Source organism: Oncorhynchus keta, chromosome 18, assembly GCF_023373465.1.
Source record: "Oncorhynchus keta strain PuntledgeMale-10-30-2019 chromosome 18, Oket_V2, whole genome shotgun sequence".
NCBI classification, from domain to species: Eukaryota; Metazoa; Chordata; class Actinopteri; order Salmoniformes; family Salmonidae; genus Oncorhynchus; species Oncorhynchus keta.
Genome location: NC_068438.1, coordinates 36,275,742 through 36,300,440, shown reverse-complemented (window position 1 = coordinate 36,300,440; position 24,699 = coordinate 36,275,742). Strand labels below are relative to the sequence as shown.

Below are 24,699 nucleotides of genomic sequence, written 5' to 3'. Positions count from 1 at the left end.
AAGTGTAGCGAGGAGAGCCTCAGTGAGAGAGAGGCCCCAGAGGACATCTTAGGGAACATCCCAGTCACCCCATGTCATTCTGATATCAGAAAAAAAGGAGGGGGCGCTAGCAGTTTGAACATTTTTTATTCATCTTTTTTTTAAATATTATTTTTGCATTTTCGCTTTACGAAACAAATGTTTGCAGATGTCCTATGAATAAACAACAGAACCCTCTCTCCTCAGAGAAGGGATCCACCAACCAATCCCTTCTCTGGAAAATAGATTCTTCTTGTCCAATGGCGGCCTCTCCCGATTCACAAGGTGTCGCCCATTTTCTGTATGTTACATTCTTTTAAGTGCATTAATAGACAATGTAACCGTTTGAAATAATGTGCAATGACTGGAACTACGGTCAATTCAAAAAGACATTTACATTTTGCTGCTATGACCCACAATAACTGTGTCTGTGTGGGGGGTCATCACATGAGCTAGCGTCAGAATCTGAAATGAGCCAATCATGACACAGGGAGTCTGTCAAACCACAGCCATCGTAAACAGCTTATCACCTTTACCAACATCATCATCATCAGGGTTAATAACTCTTTAGTCATACCTGTTTTCCTCCAGTAAGACAAAAAGGTTCATAGATAAAATGGTTTGAAATAAAGTTTAGTGATTGTGCTTTTAAAACCAAAGTAAAACAAATAACAAACATTGACAATGACCCAAAAATATAACAGTGCATTAGAAAAAGAAAAAGAACAATCCCAAAGTGGCACTTTCTTGGGGCGGCTAAATAATATAGCGATTTACAACATGGATGGAAAACGATAAAATAATTATATTTACTGGCATAATGAAATTATAATTCGCAAAATAAAAGAAGGAAGACAAATTTGAAGTACGACAATGGATGCTATACAAAAGGACATTATGTGTACAGGTATATTTACAAGACAGTCCACCCCTCTGCTTGTAACTCATTTTATTACAGTAACACCTTGCTGAATGGGCAAGGCTTCCCACAGATCGTACAGAGGCAAGCCAAGTCGATCGGGTCAATACCTAGAGTCCACTATTACTCCCTATTGCCTTTGAATAAAATATACACTACATGATCACAAGTACGTGGACACCTGTTCGTTGAACATCTAATTCCAAAATCATGGTTATTAATATGGAGTTTGATGCTATAACAGCCTCCACTATTCTGGGAAGGCTTTCTGCTACATGATGGAACATTGCTGCGGAGACTTGCTTCCATTCAGCCACAAGAGCATTAGTGAGGTCGGGCACTGATGTTCTCCGATTAGACCTGGCTCGCAGTCGGCATTCCAATTCATTCCAAAGGTGTTTGATGGGGTTGAGGTCAGGGCTCTGTGCAGGCCTGTCAAGTTCGTCCACACCGATCTTGTCAAACCATTTCTGTATGGACCTCGTTTTGTTCATGGGGGCATTGTCATGCTGAAACAGTAAAGGGCCTTCCCTAAACTGTTGCCACAAAGATGGAAGCACAGAATCGTCTAGATTGTAACTGTATGCTGTAGCGTTAATGTTACCCTTGACTGGAACTAAGGGTCCTGAACAATGAAAAACAGCCCCAGACTATTATTCCTCCTCCACCAGATTTAACAGTTGGCACAATGCATTTGGGCAGGTAGTGGTCTCCTGGCATCCGATGCCAGATAGTGACGCGTGATTCATCACTCAAGAGAGTGCGTTTCCACTGCTCCAAAGTCCAATGGCGGCAAGCTTTAAACCACTCCAGCCGATGCTTCGCATTGCGCATGGTGATCTTAGGCTTGTGTGCGGCTGCTCGGCCATGGAAACCCATTTAATGAAGCCCCGACGAACAGTTCTTGGTCTGACGTTGCTTCCACGGGCAGTTTGGAACTCGTTAGTGAATGTTGCAACCGAGTACAGATGATTTTTACCCTCTACACGCGGTTCTATGAACTTTTGTTGCCTACCATTTCACGGCTGAGCCGTTGTTGCTCCCTAGACGTTTCCACTTAAAAATAACAGCACTTACAGTTGACCGGGGCAGCTCTAGCAGGGCAGAAATTTGACAAACTGACTTGTTGGAAAGGTGGCATCATCCTAAGACGGAGCCACGTTAAAAGTCACTGAGCTCTTTGGTGAGATTGAATGGCTGTGTGCTTGATTTTATACACTTGTCAGCAACAGGTGTGGCTGAAATAGCGGAAACCACTAAGTTGAAGGGGTGTCCACATACTGCTGTATCTACAGTACCAGTCAAACGTTTGGACACACCTACTCATTCAACAGTTTTTCTTTATGTTTACTATTTTATGAAATAAATGAATGATGAAATAAAACATATGGAATCATGTAGTAACCAACCTTTGCCTCGATGACAGCTTTGCACACTCTTGGCATTCTCTGAACCAGCTTCACCTGGAATGCTTTTCCAACAGTCTTGAAGGAGTTCCAACATACGCTGAGCACTTGTTGGCTGCTTTTCCTACACTGTGCGGTCCAACTCATCCCAAACCATCTCAATTGGGTTGAGGTCAGGTGATTGTGGAGGCCAGGTCATCTGATGCAGCACACCATCACTCTCCTTCTTGGTCAAATAGCCCTTTCACAACCTGGACGTGTTTTGGGTAATTGGCCTGTTGAAAAACAAATGATAGTCCCACCAACCGCAAACCAGATGGGAAGGTGTATCACTGCAGAATGCTTTGGTAGCCATGCTGGTTAAGTCTGCCTTGAATTCTAAATATATCACAGACAGTGTCACCAGCAAGCACCCCTGCACCATCACATCTTCTCCTGCATGCTTCATGGTGGGAACCACACATGAAGAGATCATCCGTTCACCTACTCTGCGTTTCACAAAGACACTGGGGTAGGGACCAAAAACTTCACATTTGGACTCATGTCTATTGCTTGTGTTTCTTAGCTCAAGCATGTCTCTTATTCTTATTGGAGTCCTTTAGTAGTAATTCGACCATGAAGGCCTGATTCACACAGACTCCTCTGAACGTTGATGTTGACATGTGTCTGTTACTTGAACTCACTGAAGCATTTATTTGAGCTGCAATCTGAGGTGCAGTTAACTCTAATGAACTTATCTTCTGCATCAGAGGTAACTCTGGGTCTACCTTTCCTGTGGCGGTCCTCATGAGAGCCAGTTTAATCATACCGCATAATGGTTTTTGCAACTGCACTTTTCCGGATTGACTGACTTTCATGTCTTAAGGTAATGATGGACTGTCATTTCTCTTTGCTTATTTGAGTTGTTCTTGCCATAATATGGACTTGGTATTTTACCAAATAGGGCTATCTTCTTTATACCCACCCCTACCTTGTCACAACACAACTGATTGGCTCAAATGCATTAAGAAGGAAAATAATTCCACAAATGGACTTTTAACAAGACACAGCTGTTAATTGAAATGCATTACAGGTCATGATAGCTGGTTGAGAGAATGTGAAAAGAGTGTGCAAAGCTGTCATCAAGGCAAAGGGTGGCTACTTTGAAGAACCTAAAATCTAACACTTTTGTGGTTACTACATGATTCCAGTGTTATTTCATAGTTTTAATGTGTTCACTATTATTCTACAATGCAGAAAATAGTAAAAATAAAGAAAAACTCTGAAATGAGAAGGTGTGTCCTAACTTTTGACTGGTACTGTATATAGTGTATCTGCTCATGAGTATTTTGCTTTGGATTCAAGTATCATTCTTTTATCCTCTGGCATTTTTTTTCTTCTGTAAAATGGACATAGAAAATTATCAATTAGAAAAACAATTGGTCTGTTTTCCAGGTGTTTAGAAACACAATTGATGTACAGTATTTGTCAGCAAACATGATGGTGAGATAATGAGATATTTAAAATGGACAGAGGAACGATCACAGGATTCCTCTTCTCGGAAACTTCATTCTGGACACAACTTCCTGTTCATCCCTTCTAGTAGTTCAGGTCTCCACCATCTAAGGAGAAGGACAACACAACAGACGTTTCAACAAGCATCAAGATATATACACAGCATTTCAACAAGCATCACAATATATACACAGCATTTCAACAAGCATCACAATATATACACAGCATTTCAACAAGCATCACAATATATACACAGCATTTCAATAAGCATCACAATATATACACAGCATTTCAACAAGCATCACAATATATACACAGCATTTCAATAAGCATCACAATATATACACAGCATTTCAACAAGCATCACAATATATACACAGCATTTCAACAAGCATCACAATATATACACAGCATTTCAACAAGCATCACAATATATACACAGCATTTCAACAAGCATCACAATATATACACAGCATTTCAACAAGCATCACAATATATACACAGCATTTCAACAAGCATCACAATATATACACAGCATTTCAATAAGCATCACAATATATACACAGCATTTCAACAAGCATCACAATATATACACAGCATTTCAACAAGCATCACAATATATACACAGCATTTCAACAAGCATCACAATATATACACAGCATTTCAACAAACATCACGATATATACACAGCATTTCAACAAGCATCACAATATATACACAGCATTTCAATAAGCATCACAATATATACACAGCATTTCAACAAGCATCACAATATATACACAGCATTTCAACAAGCATCACAATATATACACAGCATTTCAACAAGCATCACAATATATACACAGCATTTCAACAAACATCACGATATATACACAGCATTTAAACAAGCATCACAATATATACACAGCATTTCAATAAGCATCACAATATATACACAGCATTTCAACAAGCATCACAATATATACACAGCATTTCAACAAGCATCACAATATATACACAGCATTTCAACAAGCATCACAATATATACACAGCATTTCAACAAGCATCACAATATATACACAGCATTTCAACAAGCATCACAATATATACACAGCATTTCAACAAGCATCACAATATATACACAGCATTTCAACAAGCATCACAATATATACACAGCATTTCAACAAGCATCACAATATATACACAGCATTTCAACAAGCATCACAATATATACACAGCATTTCAACAAGCATCACAATATATACACAGCATTTCAATAAGCATCACAATATATACACAGCATTTCAATAAGCATCACAATATATACACAGCATTTCAACAAGCATCACAATATATACACAGCATTTCAACAAGCATAAAAAATATATACACAGCATTTCAATAAGCATAAAAAATATATACACAGCATTTCAACAAGCATCAAAAATATATACACAGCATTTCAACAAGCATCACAATATATACACAGCATTTCAACAAGCATCACAATATATACACAGCATTTCAACAAGCATCAAAAATATATACACAGCATTTCAATGAGCATCACAATATATACACAGCATTTCAATGAGCATCACAAATATATACACAACATTTCAATGAGCATCACAATATATACACAGCATTTCAATGAGCATCACAATATATACACAGCATTTCAACAAGCAACACAATATATACACAGCATTTCAATAAGCATCACAATATATACACAGCATTTCAATAAGCATCACAATATATACACAGCATTTCAATAAGCATAAAAAATATATACACAGCATTTCAATAAGCATAAAAAATATATACACAGCATTTCAATAAGCATCACAATATATACACAGCATTTCAATAAGCATAAAAAATATATACACAGCATTTCAATAAGCATAAAAAATATATACACAGCATTTCAATAAGCATCACAATATATACACAGCATTTCAATAAGCATAAAAAATATATACACAGCATTTCAATAAGCATAAAAAATATATACACAGCATTTCAATAAGCATCACAATATATACACAGCATTTCAACAAGCATAAAAAATATATACACAGCATTTCAACAAGCATAAAAAATATATACACAGCATTTCAATAAGCATAAAAAATATATACACAGCATTTCAATAAGCATAAAAAATATATACACAGCATTTCAATAAGCATAAAAAATATATACACAGCATTTCAATAAGCATCACAATATATACACAGCATTTCAACAAGCATAAAAAATATATACACAGCATTTCAATAAGCATAAAAAATATATACACAGCATTTCAATAAGCATAAAAAATATATACACAGCATTTCAATAAGCATAAAAAATATATACACAGCATTTCAATAAGCATCACAATATATACACAGCATTTCAACAAGCATAAAAAATATATACACAGCATTTCAACAAGCATAAAAAATATATACACAGCATTTCAATAAGCATCACAATATATACACAGCATTTCAACAAGCATAAAAAATATATACACAGCATTTCAATAAGCATAAAAAATATATACACAGCATTTCAATAAGCATAAAAAATATATACACAGCATTTCAATAAGCATAAAAAATATATACACAGCATTTCAATAAGCATCACAATATATACACAGCATTTCAACAAGCATAAAAAATATATACACAGCATTTCAACAAGCATAAAAAATATATACACAGCATTTCAATAAGCATCACAATATATACACAGCATTTCAATAAGCATCACAATATATACACAGCATTTCAATAAGCATCACAATATATACACAGCATTTCAATAAGCATCACAATATATACACAGCATTTCAATAAGCATCACAATATATACACAGCATTTCAATAAGCATCACAATATATACACAGCATTTCAATAAGCATCACAATATATACACAGCATTTCAATAAGCATCACAATATATACACAGCATTTCAATAAGCATCACAATATATACACAGCATTTCAATAAGCATCACAATATATACACAGCATTTCAACAAGCATAAAAAATATATACACAGCATTTCAACAAGCATAAAAAATATATACACAGCATTTCAATAAGCATCACAATATATACACAGCATTTCAATAAGCATCACAATATATACACAGCATTTCAATAAGCATCACAATATATACACAGCATTTCAATAAGCATCACAATATATACACAGCATTTCAATAAGCATCACAATATATACACAGCATTTCAATAAGCATCACAATATATACACAGCATTTCAATAAGCATCACAATATATACACAGCATTTCAATAAGCATCACAATATATACACAGCATTTCAACAAGCATAAAAAAATATATACACAGCATTTCAACAAGCATAAAAATATATACACAGCATTTCAATAAGCATCACAATATATACACAGCATTTCAATATGCATCAATCAATATACAATATATACACAGCATTTCAGCATTTCAGCATTTCAATAAGCATCACAATATATACACAGCATTTCAATAAGCATCACAATATATACACAGCATTTCAATAAGCATCAATATATACACAGCATTTCAATAAGCATCACAATATATACACAGCATTTCAATAAGCATCACAATATATACACAGCATTTCAAGCATAAAAAATATATACACAGCATTTCAATAAGCATCACAATATATACACAGCATTTCAACAAGCATAAAAATATATACACAGCATAAAAATATAAACAATCAACAAGCATAAAAAATATATACACAGCATTTCAACAAGCATAAAAATATATACACAGCATTTCAATAAGCATAAAAATATATACACAGCATTTCAATAAGCATAAAAATATATACACAGCATTTCAATAAGCATAAAAATATATACACAGCATTTCAATAAGCATAAAAATATATACACAGCATTTCAATAAGCATAAAAATATATACACAGCATTTTAAGCATAAAAATATATACACAGCATTTCAATAAGCATAAAAATATATACACAGCATTTTAAGCATAAAAATATATACACAGCATTTCAACAAGCATAAAAATATATACACAGCATTTTCATAAAAATATATACACAGCATTTCAATCATAAAAAATATATACACAGCATTTCAATAAGCATAAAAATATATACACAGCACACAGCATAAAAATATATACACAGCATTTCAATAAGCATAAAAATATATACACAGCATTTCAACAAGCATAAAAATATATACACAGCATTTCAATAAGCATAAAAAATATATACACAGCATTTCAACAAGCATAAAAATATATACACAGCATTTCAATAAGCATAAAAATATATACACAGCATTTCAATGAGCATAAAAATATATACACAGCATTTTCAATAAGCATCACAATATATACACAGCATCAATACAGCATTTCAACAATATATACACAGCATTTCAATGAGCATAAAAATATATACACAGCATCATAAAAAATATATACACAGCATTTCAACAAGCATAAAAAATATATACACAGCATTTCAACATAAAAATAAGCATCAAAAAATATATACACAGCATTTCAATAAGCATAAAAAATATATACACAGCATTTCAATAAGCATAAAAATATATACACAGCATTTCAATAAGCATAAAAAATATATACACAGCATTTCAACAACAATATATACACAGCATTTCAATAAGCATCACAATATATACACAGCATTTCAATAAGCATCACAATATATACACAGCATTTCAATAAGCATCAGCATCACAATATATACACAGCATTTCAAAAATATATACACAGCATTTCAATAAGCATCACAATATATACACAGCATTTCAATAAGCATCACAATATATACACAGCATTTCAATAAGCATCACAATATATACACAGCATTTCACAGCAGCATTTCAACAAGCATAAAAATATATACACAGCATTTCAATAACATAAAAAATATATACACAGCATTTCAATAAGCATCAAAAATATATACACAGCATTTCAATAAGCATAAAAATATATACACAGCATTTCAAAGCATCACAATATATACACAGCATTTCAACAAGCATAAAAATATATACACAGCATTTCAACAAGCATAAAAATATATACACAGCATTTCAACAAGCATTTCATAAAAAATATATACACAGCATTTCAACACAGCATTTCAATAAGCATAAAAATATATACACAGCATTTCAACAAGCATCACAATATATACACAGCATTTCAACAAGCATAAAAATATATACACAGCATTTCAATAAGCATAAAAATATATACACAGCATTTCAATAAGCATAAAAATATATACACAGCATTTCAATAAGCATAAAAATATATACACAGCATTTCAATAAGCATCACAATATATACACAGCATTTCAACAAGCATAAAAATTATACACAGCATTTCAACAAGCATAAAAAAATATATACACAGCATCAATTTAAGCATAAAAATATATACACAGCATTTCAACAAGCATAAAAAAATATATACACAGCATTTCATAAAAATATATACACAGCATTTCAATAAGCATAAAAATATATACACAGCATTTCAATAAGCATAAAAAATATACACAGCATTTCAATAAGCATAAAAATATATACAGCATTTCAATAAGCATAAAAAATATATACACAGCATTTTAAGCATCAAAAATATATACACAGCATTTCAACAAGCAAAAATATATACACAGCATTTCAATAAGCATCAAAATATATACACAGCATTTCAACAAGCATAAAAATATATACACAGCATTTCAACAAGCATCACAATATATACACAGCATTTTAAGCATCACAATACACAGCATTTCAACAAGCATAAAAATATATACACAGCATTTCATAAAAATATATACACAGCAATAAGCATCAAAAATATACACAGCATTTCAACAAGCATAAAAATATATACACAGCATTTCAACAAGCATAAAAATATATACACAGCATTTCAATAAGCATCAAAATATATACACAGCATTTCAACAAGCATAAAAATACACAGCATTTCAACAAGCAAAATATATACACAGCATTTTAAGCATCAACAAGCATCATAAAAATATATACACAGCATTTCAACAAGCATCACAATATATACACAGCATTTCAATAAGCATCACAATATATACACAGCATTTCAACAAGCATAAAAAATATATACACAGCATTTCAACAAGCATAAAAATATATACACAGCATTTCAATAAGCATCAAAAATATATACACAGCATTTCAACAAGCATAAAAAATATATACACAGCATTTCAACAAGCATCACAATATATACACAGCATTTCAATAAGCATCACAATATATACACAGCATTTCAACAAGCATAAAAAATATATACACAGCATTTCAACAAGCATAAAAAATATATACACAGCATTTCAATAAGCATCAAAAATATATACACAGCATTTCAACAAGCATAAAAAATATATACACAGCATTTCAATAAGCATCAAAAATATATACACAGCATTTCAACAAGCATAAAAAATATATACACAGCATTTCAACAAGCATCACAATATATACACAGCATTTCAATAAGCATCACAATATATACACAGCATTTCAATAAGCATCACAATATATACACAGCATTTCAATAAGCATCACAATATATACACAGCATTTCAATAAGCATCACAATATATACACAGCATTTCAATAAGCATCACAATATATACACAGCATTTCAATAAGCATCACAATATATACACAGCATTTCAATAAGCATCACAATATATACACAGCATTTCAATAAGCATCACAATATATACACAGCATTTCAATAAGCATCACAATATATACACAGCATTTCAACAAGCATCAAAAATATATACACAGCATTTCAATAAGCATCAAAAATATATACACAGCATTTCAATAAGCATCAAAAATATATACACAGCATTTCAATAAGCATCACAATATATACACAGCATTTCAATAAGCATCACAATATATACACAGCATTTCAATAAGCATCACAATATATACACAGCATTTCAATAAGCATCACAATATATACACAGCATTTCAACAAGCATCACAATATATACACAGCATTTCAATAAGCATCACAATATATACACAGCATTTCAATAAGCATCACAATATATACACAGCATTTCAATAAGCATCACAATATATACACAGCATTTCAATAAGCATCACAATATATACACAGCATTTCAATAAGCATCACAATATATACACAGCATTTCAATAAGCATCACAATATATACACAGCATTTCAACAAGCATCACAATATATACACAGCATTTCAATAAGCATCACAATATATACACAGCATTTCAATAAGCATCACAATATATACACAGCATTTCAACAAGCATCAAAAATATATACACAGCATTTCAATAAGCATAAAAAATATATACACAGCATTTCAATAAGCATCACAATATATACACAGCATTTCAATAAGCATCACAATATATACACAGCATTTCAATGAGCATAAAAAATATATACACAGCATTTCAACAAGCATCAAAAATATATACACAGCATTTCAATAAGCATCAAAAATATATACACAGCATTTCAACAAGCATAAAAAATATATACACAGCATTTCAACAAGCATCAAAAATATATACACAGCATTTCAATAAGCATAAAAAATATATACACAGCATTTCAACAAGCATCACAATATATACACAGCATTTCAATAAGCATAAAAAATATATACACAGCATTTCAACAAGCATCAAAAATATATACACAGCATTTCAACAAGCATCACAATATATACACAGCATTTCAACAAGCATCACAATATATACACAGCATTTCAATAAGCATCACAATATATACACAGCATTTCAATAAGCATAAAAAATATATACACAGCATTTCAATAAGCATCACAATATATACACAGCATTTCAATGAGCATCACAAAATATACACAGCATTTCAACAAGCATCACAATATATAGACAGCATTTAATCTCATCGGCCAATATTGCATCTGCAGTAACACTATGAGTTGGCCAGTCGGCAAGCACTGTACCTCTAAGTCATCGTCTCCTGGCTGGAAGGCCCCCATGTCGTTGGGGTTCCTGCGGGCCCCCGGCCCCCCCTCTCCTCTCCGCCGGCCCCCTGAACCCCGGGAGGACATAGAGCTGGAGGAGCTGGGGTCCCTGTCTCTGGGACTGTGGACCGTGGGGAAGGAGGGGCGGCTGTAGGGCAGGATGTCCTCTGGTCCTGGGACAAAAGAGGAGAGAGGAGACACTGAGAACTTATGTCCTTCAACACAATACATACAGCTATTCCCAATCTAAAGTTGCCCTGTCAGAACGGCATGTCTACAGAGCAGAAAGAACAATATACTGCTAGGTTAAATGTCATTAGTTTCATGTCCCTAGGTGTTCTCTGTACCTGGTTGTTGGCGTGCCTTGGTGCTGCCCCCCTCCTGTTTGTTCCCTTTCCCTGCACGGGGGATCTTCTGTCTGTCCTGGGTCTCCCGGCGCTCAGAGGAGCTGGTACGGGGGTCCGATCCCTCCCGTGGCCGGTACCCTCCTCCTGAGTCCCCTCTCCTGTCCCTGCCCTCGCCTGCCTTGGGAGACATCATCCCCCGGGCCTCCAGGGCTGTCTTGGAGGGATGTGTGGGGGACTTGAGCCCCGCTGGAGGGGGGATGGGAGGAGGAGGCAGATCTGGAAGATAAACAAAGGAAGAGGAGGACATTAGTTACTCAGTTGAAAACTTGTGGATGGAAGATAATGAGTCAATGTGCTCTGGATTAGAGCCAGCCTAGCCATTAGATTAGAGCCTACCTATTAGAGCCTAGCCATTAGAACCTAGCCCTTAGAGCCTATCCACTAGAGCCCAGCCATTAGAGCCTAGCCATTAGAGCCTAGCCATTAGAGTCTACCCATTAGAGCCTAGCCATTAGAGCCTACCCATTAGAGCCTACCTATTAGAGCCTAGCCATTAGAACCTAGCCCTTAGAGCCTATCCACTAGAGCCCAGCCATTAGAGCCTAGCCATTAGAGCCTAGCCATTAGAGCCTAGCCATTAGAGCCTAGCCATTAGAGCCTAGACATTAGAGCCTAGACATTAGAGCCTAGCCATTAGAGCCTAGCCATTAGAGTCTACCCATTAGAGCCTAGCCATTAGAGCCTACCCATTAGAGCCTAGACATTAGAGCCTAGACATTAGAGCCTAGCCATTAGAGCCTACTGTGTATACACATACTGACCAAGCTGAAGCAATCTGGACTGTACTGTGTACACACAGCCTGGGACGACAGATGGGAGACAGTGGGGAGATAAGGGGTAATGGCAGGCAGAGAGGGAGGGAGACATGGAACATGGAGGGGAGGGAGGAGTGAAGGGAACATGGAGGGGAGGGAGGAGTGAAGGGAAAGAGGTGAGAGAGTGACAAAGTGGAGGAAGTGAGGGGAAGAGGGGACAAGGTGAGAGAGGGGAATAAGTGAGAGGGGGGAGACGGGAAAGAGATAAGAAAAAAGGGAAACAAGGAGAGAGAGATGGAGAGAGAGAGAGATGGAGGAGAGAGAGATGGAAGAAAGAGAGGAGGAGAGAGAGATGGAGAGAGAGAGAGATGGAGGAGAAAGAGATGGAAGAAAGAGAGAGATGGAGGAAATGGAGAGAGATAGAGGAGAGAGATAGAGGAGAGAGATAGAGAGAGAGATGGAAGAGAGAGAGGAGGAGAGAGAGATGGAGGGGAGAGAGATGTAGGAGAAAGCAAGATGGAGGAGAGAGAGATGGAGGAGAAAGACATGGAGAGAGACATGGAGGAGAGAAAGATGGAGGAGAGAGACATGGAGAGAGACATGGAGGAGAAAGAGAGATGGAGGAAAGAGACATGGAGAGAGACATGGAGGAGAGAGAGTGATGAAGGAGAGAGAGTGATGGAGAAGAGAGAGATGGAGAGAGATGGAGGAGAGAGACATGGAGAGAGACATGGAGGAGAGAGAGTGATGAAGGAGAGAGAGTGATGGAGAAGAGAGAGAAGAGATGGAGGAGAGGGTTAGCAGAGGCGAGCGTGACGGTCAGCAGCTGGTTCTCTGTCCCGCTCCATTTCCGCTGTCGATGAATCAATGCTGTCTGTCCTTGAGTCATTATTCATATGAGCCTGACTGGTGGGCTGCCTAAGCGCTCACACCTCTACAGACACACACACACAAACAAAACACGCTGCCTGAGAAAAGCCTTGTCTGCTCCGCTTGCGATCGATATCTTTTCATCTTTTAATCAGAGGCCCATTTGAGGGATGGCTCAGCTCTGTGGGCCGGCACGGTCCATAATCCACACAGGATTACAAAATTAATAAACATAGCAACCAGCCATTGCCACCGCTCACACCCAGCATCCCAACGCCCCTCACACCCAGCATCCCAACACCGCTCACACCCAGCATCCCAACACCGCTCACACCCAGCATCCCAACACCGCTCACACCCAGCATCCCAACACCGCTCACACCCAGCATCCCAACACCGCTCACACCCAGCATCCCAACACCGCTCACACCCAGCATCCCAACACCGCTCACACCCAGCATCCCAACACCGCTCACACCCAGCATCCCAACGCCGCTCACACCCAGTATCCCAACGCCCCTCACACCCAGCATCCCAACGCCCCTCACACCCAGCATCCCAACACCGCTCACACCCAGCATCCCAACACCGCTCACACCCAGCATCCCAACACCGCTCACACCCAGCATCCCTGAATCACACACTGTAGGAACTTTTTACACACTCGGGGGCTAAAGGGGTTGCCGGTGTGTTTTGTCTGTGTCTCTTTGACCAAATCAGGAAGGTCTAATACACTTTCCTGAATATCCCCCCTCCCCTACACATACACACAACACACACGCCCCTCCTGAATACACAGTGGGTCAGTCAATATCATAGGGTGGAAAAGCTTCTTTCATTTCTCCCCTGCCTCCTACCTCCGTCAGGATCTGATCAATGCCACTGTCTGTGAGATATAGCCCACTACAGGAGGAGGAGGAGAGGAGAGGACAGCCAGGCAGATTTATGGACACATGGAGGTGAGGAAAGAGGCCAGGTTTCAATGGCAGGGCCCGTATCCACAAAGCATCTCCGAAAAGGTCCTAGGAATTCTGTTAAAACCTGTGATGAGACTTAAAAACCTCCCAGCTCAGAGTGGGTTTTAGGAGGATGTTAAGACAGCGCTCAGACAAATCCTGAGCCAGGAGTAAAATCAATTCAGAAACGTTTCTCAGCTATTCACCACAGATTGAGGTAACGCAAAGGAAGGATAGTGATGACGGATAGTCATTGACCAACTCGTAAATGATTGGGAATAACCAATCACGCTGTGAACTCTATAACACGTGTGAGACAAACACAGTGAATGTGACTGTACATCAAATGTTGCAATGGTAAAAAGTTTGATATCATTTTCGCCTGACATGATCACTTTGCCTAATTCTTGATTAATATTTTGCATGCGTAACCTTTTTTTTTTTTTTTTTCCAATTCTGATATTTGTAATAATGTGATAGGGATAATGTAATGAATCATACAGTATAAAGGTTGTTAAGTGGAATTCTGATATTTGTAATAATGTGATAGGGATAATGCAATGAATCATACAGTATAAAGGTTGTTAAGTGGAATTCTGATATTTGTAATAATGTGATAGGGATAATGTAATGAATCATACAGTATAAAGGTTGTTAAGTGGAATTCTGATATTTGTAATAATGTGATAGGGATAATACAATGAATCATACAGTATAAAGGTTGTTAAGTGGAATTCTGATATTTGTAATAATGTGATAGGGATAATGTAATGAATCATACAGTATAAAGGTTGTTAAGTGGAATTCTGATATTTGTAATAATGTGATAGGGATAATGTAATGAATCATACAGTATAAAGGTTGTTAAGTGGAATTCTGATATTTGTAATAATGTGATAGGGATAATGCAATGCATCATACAGTATAAAAGTGGAATTCTGATATTTGTTAATGTGTGGAATGAATCTGATAGGTTGTTTTATTTGTAATAATGTGATAGGGATAATGCAATGAATCATACAGTATAAAGGTTGTTAAGTGGAATTCTGATATTTGTAATAATGTGATAGGGATAATGTAATGAATCATACAGTATAAAGGTTGTTAAGTGGAATTCTGATATTTGTAATAATGTGATAGGGATAATGTAATGAATCATACAGTATAAAGGTTGTTAAGTGGAATTCTGATATTTGTAATAATGTGATAGGGATAATGCAATGAATCATACAGTATAAAGGTTGTTAAGTGGAATTCTGATGATATAGACGTTATATATCACGTTGCATAATATTTGAAAGGTCTATTATCCTAACTGACAAAATCAAAGTTAAAGAGATTCTCTGCTACTTCTGTATACTTTTTAGACAGTAGTTCTGAAAGTAGAGCCAAAAGTGGTCCCCGAAAATGCCTTACCACATCACATATGTGCACCACCTCTCTCTCTCTCTCTGTCTCTGTCTCTGTCTCTGTCTCTGTCTCTGTCTCTGTCTCTGTCTCTGTCTCTCTCTCTCTCTGTCTCTGTCTCTGTCTCTGTCTCTGTCTCTGTCTCTGTCTCTGTCTCTGTCTCTGTCTCTGTCTCTCTCTCTGTCTCTGTCTCTGTCTCTGTCTCTCTCTCTGTCTCTGTCTCTATCTCTGTCTCTGTCTCTGTCTCTGTCTCTGTCTCTGTCTCTCTCTCTATCTCTCTCGCTCTCTCTCTCTAGACAGGTGCTGGTAACTCTAAACTGGTTAGGACACCTCATCCTAAATAACTATCCATTAGGTGGGATTCTTATGACTGAAGAGGGTTCATACATAGCTTTTATTTGTACCCATAACAGTAATACTTACAGCCAACTTTCTACTCTGAGACGCTTTGTGGACAAGGCCCCTGGGCATTAAAGAGAGCATCAACAATGGCTCAGTTGGTTGGAGAATACACCATCATGTTTGTAGGTTTGATTCCCACATTAGACAACTATACTGAATGTATGGATAAATGTGGTTGCTAAATAATGTTATTAGCAAAGAGGGAATGGAAATGGTAAACTTTAGTTTGGATGTTAAATCAGGCATTAGACAGGCATTGGACACGCATGTGAACCACATGGGGAAATAACCTCAAACCTGGTCATCTCACCAGCCTCTGAGCAAACAGGACTGAAATGAGCATCAAGGAGGGGGAAGGGGGGTGGAGAGAGGAGAGGGAGTTTTGGTCCACTTATACCGTTGTCTTTTAATTGCCCTGTTAACCGTTGCTATTTCTGGGTATTTATGGCTGTCCTGTCCTCTCCTGTCCTGGGTGGATTGCTGCTCTCACTGGCCTCCAAAGGACCGGACAGCAGAGGGTCAATTATCATACTACTATGGACAAAAATACATGAATAAATAAACAAACAGTTTGTGAAATTGCCATGTGGGGGGTACACTGCAGTCTATATCAACATGTGGGGTACACTGCAGTCTATATCAACATGTGGGGGGTACACTGCAGTCTATATCAACATGTGGGGGGTACACTGCAGTCTATATCAACATGTGGGGGGTACACTGCAGTCTATATCAACATGTGGGGGGTACACTGCAGTCTATATCAACATGTGGGGGGTACACTACAGCATATATCAACATGTGGGGGGTACACTGCAGTCTATATCAACATGTGGGGTACACTGCAGTCTATATCAACATGTGGGGGGTACACTGCAGTCTATATCAACATGTGGGGGGAACACTGCAGTCTATATCAACATGTGGGGGGTACACTACAGCATATATCAACATGTGGGGGGTACACTGCAGTCTATATCAACATGGGGTACACTGCAGTCTATATCAACATGTGGGGGGAACACTGCAGTCTATATCAACATGGGGGGTACACTGCAGTCTATATCAACATGGGGGGTACACTGCAGTCTATATCAACATGTGGGGGGAACACTGCAGTCTATATCAACATGTGGGGGGTACACTGCAGTATATATCAATATGTGGGGGGAACACTACAGCCCTCGCCCCTAGCCCCTCCCACTAGGACCTTCACATACAGTATTTCATCTTCCTCTGTTCTTTCCTGGTAAGAGGACTAGCCCGAGCCCTTAGACCCTAACTTATATACCCTAGCCCTAAGACCCTATCTCCTAGACCCTAGCCCGTAGACCCTAACTCCTCGATCCTAGCCCTTAGACCCTAACTTCTATACCCTAGCCCTTAGACCCTATCTCCTAGACCCTAGCCCGTAGACCCTAACTCCTCGATCCTAGCCCTTAGACCCTAACTTCTATACCCTAGCCCTTAGACCCTATCTCCGAGACCCTAGCCCGTAGACTCAAACTCCTAGATCCTACCCCTTAGACCCTCTCATCACCTCTCACCACCCCATCACCTCTCTCCTCCCCCATCACCTCTCTCCTCCCCCATCATCTCTCACCTCCCCTATCACCTGTCTGCTCCCCCATCACCTCTCTCCTCCCCATCACCTATCTCATCCCCCATCACCTCTCTCATCCCCCATCACTTCTCTCCTCCCCATCACCTCTCTCCTTCCCTATCATCTCTCTCCTCCCGTATCACCTCTCTCCTCCCCTATCACCTTTCTCCTCCCCCATAACCTCTCTCATCCCCCATAACCTCTCTCATCCCCCATCACTTCTCTCCTCCCCCATCACCTCTCTCCTCCCCCATCACCTCTCTCCTCCCCCATCACCTCTCTCCCCCCCGTCACCTCTCTCCTCCCCCATCACCTCTCCTCCCCATCATCTCATCTCCTCCTCCATCACCTCTCCTCCCCATCACTCTCTCCCTATCATCTCTCCTCCCATCACCTCTCTCCTCCCCCATCACCTCCTCCCTCCTCCCTTATCACCTCTCTCCCCTCCCTATCACCTCTCCTCCCGTATCACCTCTCTCCTCCCCCATCACCTCTCTCCTCCCCAATCATCTCTCTCCTCCCCTATCACCTCTCTCCTCACCTATCACCTCTCCTCCCTCCCCCATCACCTCTCTCCTCCTCCATCACCTCTCTCTCACCCCCTCCCCTATCACCTCTCTCCTCCCCCATCACCTCTCTCCTCCCCATCACCTCTCTCCTCCCCTATCACCTCTCTCCTCCCCATCACCTCCCTCATCCTCCTCCTATCACCTCTCCCCTCACCCTCCTCCCCATCACCTCTCTCCTCCCCATCACCTCCCCCTCCTCCCCTCCCCATCACCTCTCCTCCCCTATCACCTCTCTCCTCCCCCCATCACCACCTCCTCCCCATCACCTCTCTCCTCCCCTCCCCATCTCCCTCTCTCCTCCCCCATCACCTCTCTCCATCACCTCTCTCCTCTCCATCACCTCTCTCCTCTCCATCACCTCTCTCCTCCCCTATCACCTCTCTCCTCCCCCATCACCTCTCTCCTCTCCATCACCTCTCTCCTCCCCTATCACCTTTCTCCTCCCCATCACCTCCAAATGAAAATGAATCCAGCCAGGGCTGGAGAACTGTCTGTCTCCTCTCCTCCTTACTCCTCTCAGACACACATAGGGAACAAAGAGGGGGAGTGAGGGATGAGGGAGGAGATGGAGGGAGCTGGAGGAGAGCAGAGTGAGGGGTGGAGAGATTACTTCAAAGGGATGGGTTGGGGTGGAAGGCAGGATGGAGGGAAGAAGGGAAGGAGGGATGGAGGGATGGAGAGATTACTTCAAAGGGATGGGTTGGGGTGGAAGGCAGGATGGAGGGAAGGAGGGAAGGAGGGATGGAGGGGAGGAGAGGAGGAGGGGAGGAGAGGAGGAGGGATGGAGGGATTACTTCAAAGGGATGGGTTGGGGTGGAAGGCAGGATGGAGGGAAGGAGGGATGGAGGGGAGGAGAGGAGGAGGGGAGGAGAGGAGGAGGGATGGAGGCATTACTTCAAAGGGATGGGTTGGGGTGGAAGGCAGGATGGAGGGAAGGAGGGAAGGAGGGATGGAGGGATGGAGGGATTACTTCAAAGGGATGGGTTGGGGTGGAAGGCAGGAGGGAGGGGAGGAGGGAAGGCAGGAAGGGGGAAGGAGGGATGGAGGGGAGGAGAGATGGAGGGATGGAGGGATGGAGAGATTACTTCAAAGGGATGGGTTGGAAGGCAGGATGGAGGGAAGGAGGGAAGGAGGGATGGAGGGGAGGAGAGATTACTTCAAAGGGATGGGTTGGGGTGGAAGGCAGGATGGAGGGGAGGAGGGAAGGAGGGATGGAGGGATGGAGGGGTGGAGAGATTACTTCAAAGGGATGGGTTGGAAGGCAGGATGGAGGGAAGGAGGGATGGAGGGAAGGAGGGAAGGAGGGAAGGAGGGATGGAGGGATGGAGGGGTGGAGAGATTACTTCAAAGGGATGGTTTGGGGTGGAAGGCAGGAGGGAGGGAAGGAGGGATGGAGGGATTACTTCAAAGGGATGGGTTGGAAGGCAGGATGGAGGGGAGGAGGGAAGGAGGGATGGAGGGATGGAGGGGAGGAGGGATGGAGGGATGGAGGGGTGGAGAGATTACTTCAAAGGGATGGGTTGGGGTGGAAGGCAGGATGGAGGGAAGGAGGGAAGGAGGGATGGAGGGGTGGAGAGATTACTTCAAAGGGATGGGTTGGGGTGGAAGGCAGGATGGAGGGAAGGAGGGAAGGAGGGATGGAGGGATGGAGGGGAGGAGAGAGGGAAGGAGGGATGGAGGGGTGGAGAGATTACTTCAAAGGGATGGGTTGGGGTGGAAGGCAGGATGGAGGGAAGGAGGGAAGGAGGGATGGAGGGATGGAGGGGAGGAGAGATGGAGGGATGGAGGGGTGGTGAAATTACTTCAAAGGGATGGGTTGGGGTGGAAGGCAGGATGGAGGGAAGGAGGGATGGAGGGATGGAGGGATGGAGGGGAGGAGGGATGGAGGGATGGAGGGATGGAGGGGTGGAGAGATTACTTCAAAGGGATGGGTTGGGGTGGAAGGCAGGATGGAGGGAAGGAGGGAAGGAGGGATGGAGGGAAGGAGGGATGGAGGGGAGGAGGGGAGGAGGGATGGAGGGATGGAGGGATGGAGGGATTACTTCAAAGGGATGGGTTGGAAGGCAGGAGGGAGGGAAGGTGGGAAGGAGGGATGGAGGGAAGGAGGGATGGAGGGGAGGAGAGGAGGAGGGATGGAGGGGTGGAGGGATGGAGGGGTGGAGAGATTACTTCAAAGGGATGGGTTTGGGTGGAAGGCAGGAGGGAGGGAAGGATGGATGGACGGAAGGAGGGATGGAGGGGAGGAGAGGAGGAGGGATGGAGGGATTACTTCAAAGGGATGGGTTGGGGTAGAAGGCAGGATGGAGGGGAGGAGGGAAGGAGGGATGGAGGGGTGGAGAGATTACTTCAAAGGGATGGGTTGGGGTGGAAGGCAGGATGGAGGGAAGGAGGGATGGAGGGATGGAGGGATGGAGGGGTGGAGAGATTACTTCAAAGGGATGGGTTGGAAGGCAGGATGGAGGGAAGGAGGGATGGAGGGAAGGAGGGAAGGAGGGGAGGAGGGATGGAGGGATGGAGGGGTGGAGAGATTACTTCAAAGGGATGGTTTGGGGTGGAAGGCAGGAGGGAGGGAAGGAGGGATGGAGGGATGGAGGGAAGGAGGGATGGAGGGATGGAGGGAAGGCAGGATTGAGGGAAGAAGGGATGGAGGGATGGAGGGAAGGCAGGATGGAGGGAAGGAGGGATGGAGGGATGGAGGGGAGGAGAGGAGGAGGGGCTAGAATTTGGTGCAGTGATAGCTGGTCTGGCTCAGAGAGGGGCTGGATATTAAATCTCCCTGTCAAGTGCTTCCAACACACAAGGACACCTCACAGTAAGAGGAGAGCCAGCTCCACACACACACACACACTCACACTCTCAACACACACACACACACATATGCACACACGCACACACGCACACACACACACACACACACACACACACACACACACACACACACACACACACACACACACACACACACACACACACACACACACACACACACACACACACACACACACACACACACACAAAGACACATACACGAACACACACATCTACCCACAGACATCTATCCACACACACACATTCCATTTGAAAAAGCTAAATCCCAGAGGAGTACATAACTAAAACGTCCAGTTTTGTTGTAACACGTGGGCACACATTAAACAATCAATAACCTTAAAGTTGACACTTCACTTTGACAAGGATAAGCATATTTCTGGTGCTGTGCGTTGTTACTCTGTAGTTGGTCCCTGCCTTGTTAATTCCTGGCTCCTGGAGGTGAGGACAAGGGGCCACTTCAATAAGCACCTGGGTTAATTTCATTAGTGGCTAGCTGGAGAGGAAGACATTCCAGTGTCAGCAGCAGCAGAACGGGCTGGAGATGGACCGTAGTCCCCTGAAACAGACCCCCTCCATTCTACCCCAGTCTGCTCTGCTCTGCACAGCTGCAGATTGGAAACGATGCTTGGCGTGCATGTGTACACACAAGAGGAGAATGATTAAAGATCTGACTCATGACACACTCACACTCACTCACTCCTGGACACTGCGTCTCAGACAGGCACCATATCATATATCACATGGGTGGGGCTGGCTAGTGAGGTATTAGAGCAGTAGGGGACTAGAATACAGATGGATCCATGGTACAGCTCCAGTCCTCATTATGAGCTATTCGGGGACTATAATACAGATGGATCCATGGTACAGCACCAGTCCTCATTATGAGGTATTACAGTATTAGAACACTAGAATACAGATGGATCCATGGTACAGCTCCAGTACTCATTATGAGGTATTACAGTAGTAGAACACTAGAATACAGATGGATCCATGGTACAGCTCCAGTACTCATTATGAGGTATTACAGTAGTAGAACACTAGAATACAGATGGATCTATGGTACAGCTCCAGTACTCATTATGAGTTATTACAGTATTAGGGGACTAGAATACAGATGGATCCATGGTACAGCTCCAGTACTCATTATGAGGTATTACAGTATTAAACCACTAGAGTACAGATGGATCCATGGTACAGCTCCAGTACTCATTATGAGCTATTAGGGGACTATAATACAGATGGATCTATGGTACAGCTCCAGTCCTCATTATGAGGTATTACAGTATTAGAACACTAGAATCATTACAGTATTAGAACATGAGCTCCAGTACTCATTATGAGGTATTACAGTATTAGAACACTAGAATACAGATGGATCCATGGTACAGCTCCAGTACTCATTATGAGGTATTACAGTATTAGAACACTAGAATACAGATGGATCCATGGTACAGCTCCAGTACTCATTATGAGGTATTACAGTATTAGAACACTAGAATACAGATGGATCCATGGTACAGCTCCAGTACTCATTATGAGGTATTACAGTATTAGAACACTAGAATATAGATGGATCCATGGTACAGCTCCAGTCCTCATTATGAGGTATTACAGTATTAGAACACTAGAATACAGATGGATCCATGGTACAGGTCCAGTACTCATTATGAGGTATTACAGTATTAGAACACTAGAATACAGATGGATCCATGGTACAGCTCCAATACTCATTATGAGGTATTCCAGTATTAGAACACTAGAATACAGATGGATCCATGGTACAGCTCCAGTACTCATTATGAGGTATTACAGTATTAGAACACTAGAATACAGATGGATCCATGGTACAGCTCCAGTCCTCATTATGAGCTATTAGGGGACTATAATACAGATGGATCCATGGTACAGCTCCAGTCCTCATTATGAGGTATTACAGTATTAGAACACTAGAATACAGATGGATCCATGGTACAGCTCCAGTCCTCATTATGAGCTATTACAGTATTAGAACACTAGAATACAGATGGATCCATGGTACAGCTCCAGTCCTCATTATGAGCTATTAGGGGACTATAATACAGATGGATCCATGGTACAGCTCCAGTCCTCATTATGAGGTATTACAGTATTAGAACACTAGAATACAGATGGATCCATGGTACAGCTCCAGTACTCATTATGAGGTATTATAGTATTAGAACACTAGAATACAGATGGATCCATGGTACAGCTCCAGTACTCATTATGACGTTCCACCTCATACAGTACTTTAGTGATGAAGTGTTGTTCTGTACTGTACCTTCAGCGTAGACCTCTCGTCTCTGGAGCCCTGGGTGGCTCGCTGCAGGGTGCTGTTTCTGCTTCTTAGGAGGCCTCTTATGCATGTTGGCCGTGCTCATGTTACTGTCTGTGGAAGGGGGGCTGCCCGGACGGTGGCCTGAGGGGGTAATTTGGTACTTTCGCGCTGAATGGAAAGACACATTTGGTAAGGCACATGAAACCATGAAAAGGTTTTCCCCCTATCAAAGGGCTTGCAGAATAAGGGAATCATATTGATTCAAAGTTCATGTGCTCATGATCTTGTTTTCTACTGTTCTTGATAAAGTGACATCACAATATATGTGCTTACCTCCCTCCTGGCCTTGCGTGGGGTTGGGGTACTTGGCCACCTTGAGGCCTGCGTACTCCGCAGCAGCCGCCACGGCCTGGGCAAAGTCGGCGTCTGTGAAGAAGGATCCGTCTGAGGAGCTGACGGCACTGGAGCGTCCTGATGAGGCGTTGTCCTCCTCGGAGGCTGAACCCCAGCCGTTGATCATGGAGCCCGTCACAGAGCTCTCCAGGTCCCCCACGCTGGAGGCTGGCGTCTGCTCCAGGCCCCGCAGCAGCAGCCTCCTGCCGTGCATCTGCTGGGGGTGGTGGGGGTGGTGAGGGTGGTGAGGGTGGGTGTGGTGGTG

At 41.3% G+C, this 24,699-nt stretch overlaps 1 protein-coding gene across 3 annotated transcripts in view; it reads right to left on the bottom strand.

The window, feature by feature from the left end:
* Nucleotides 1–110: 110 nt before the first annotated feature.
* robo1 (roundabout, axon guidance receptor, homolog 1 (Drosophila)) overlaps nt 111–24,699 on the bottom strand; it is a 476,268-nt gene continuing 451,679 nt past the window's right edge. For all 3 annotated transcript variants that reach the window (XM_052467998.1, XM_052467999.1, XM_052468000.1), the window contains 5 exons: nt 24,375–24,699; nt 24,045–24,209; nt 12,295–12,570; nt 11,927–12,120; nt 111–3,944 (listed from right to left, as the gene is read on the bottom strand). The exon at nt 24,375–24,699 is cut by the window's right edge and continues 178 nt beyond it. In XM_052467998.1, the coding sequence (XP_052323958.1) occupies nt 3,930–3,944; nt 11,927–12,120; nt 12,295–12,570; nt 24,045–24,209; nt 24,375–24,699 (975 nt within the window). In that variant the 3' untranslated portion in view covers nt 111–3,929. The remainder of the gene's footprint in view (nt 3,945–11,926; nt 12,121–12,294; nt 12,571–24,044; nt 24,210–24,374) is intronic.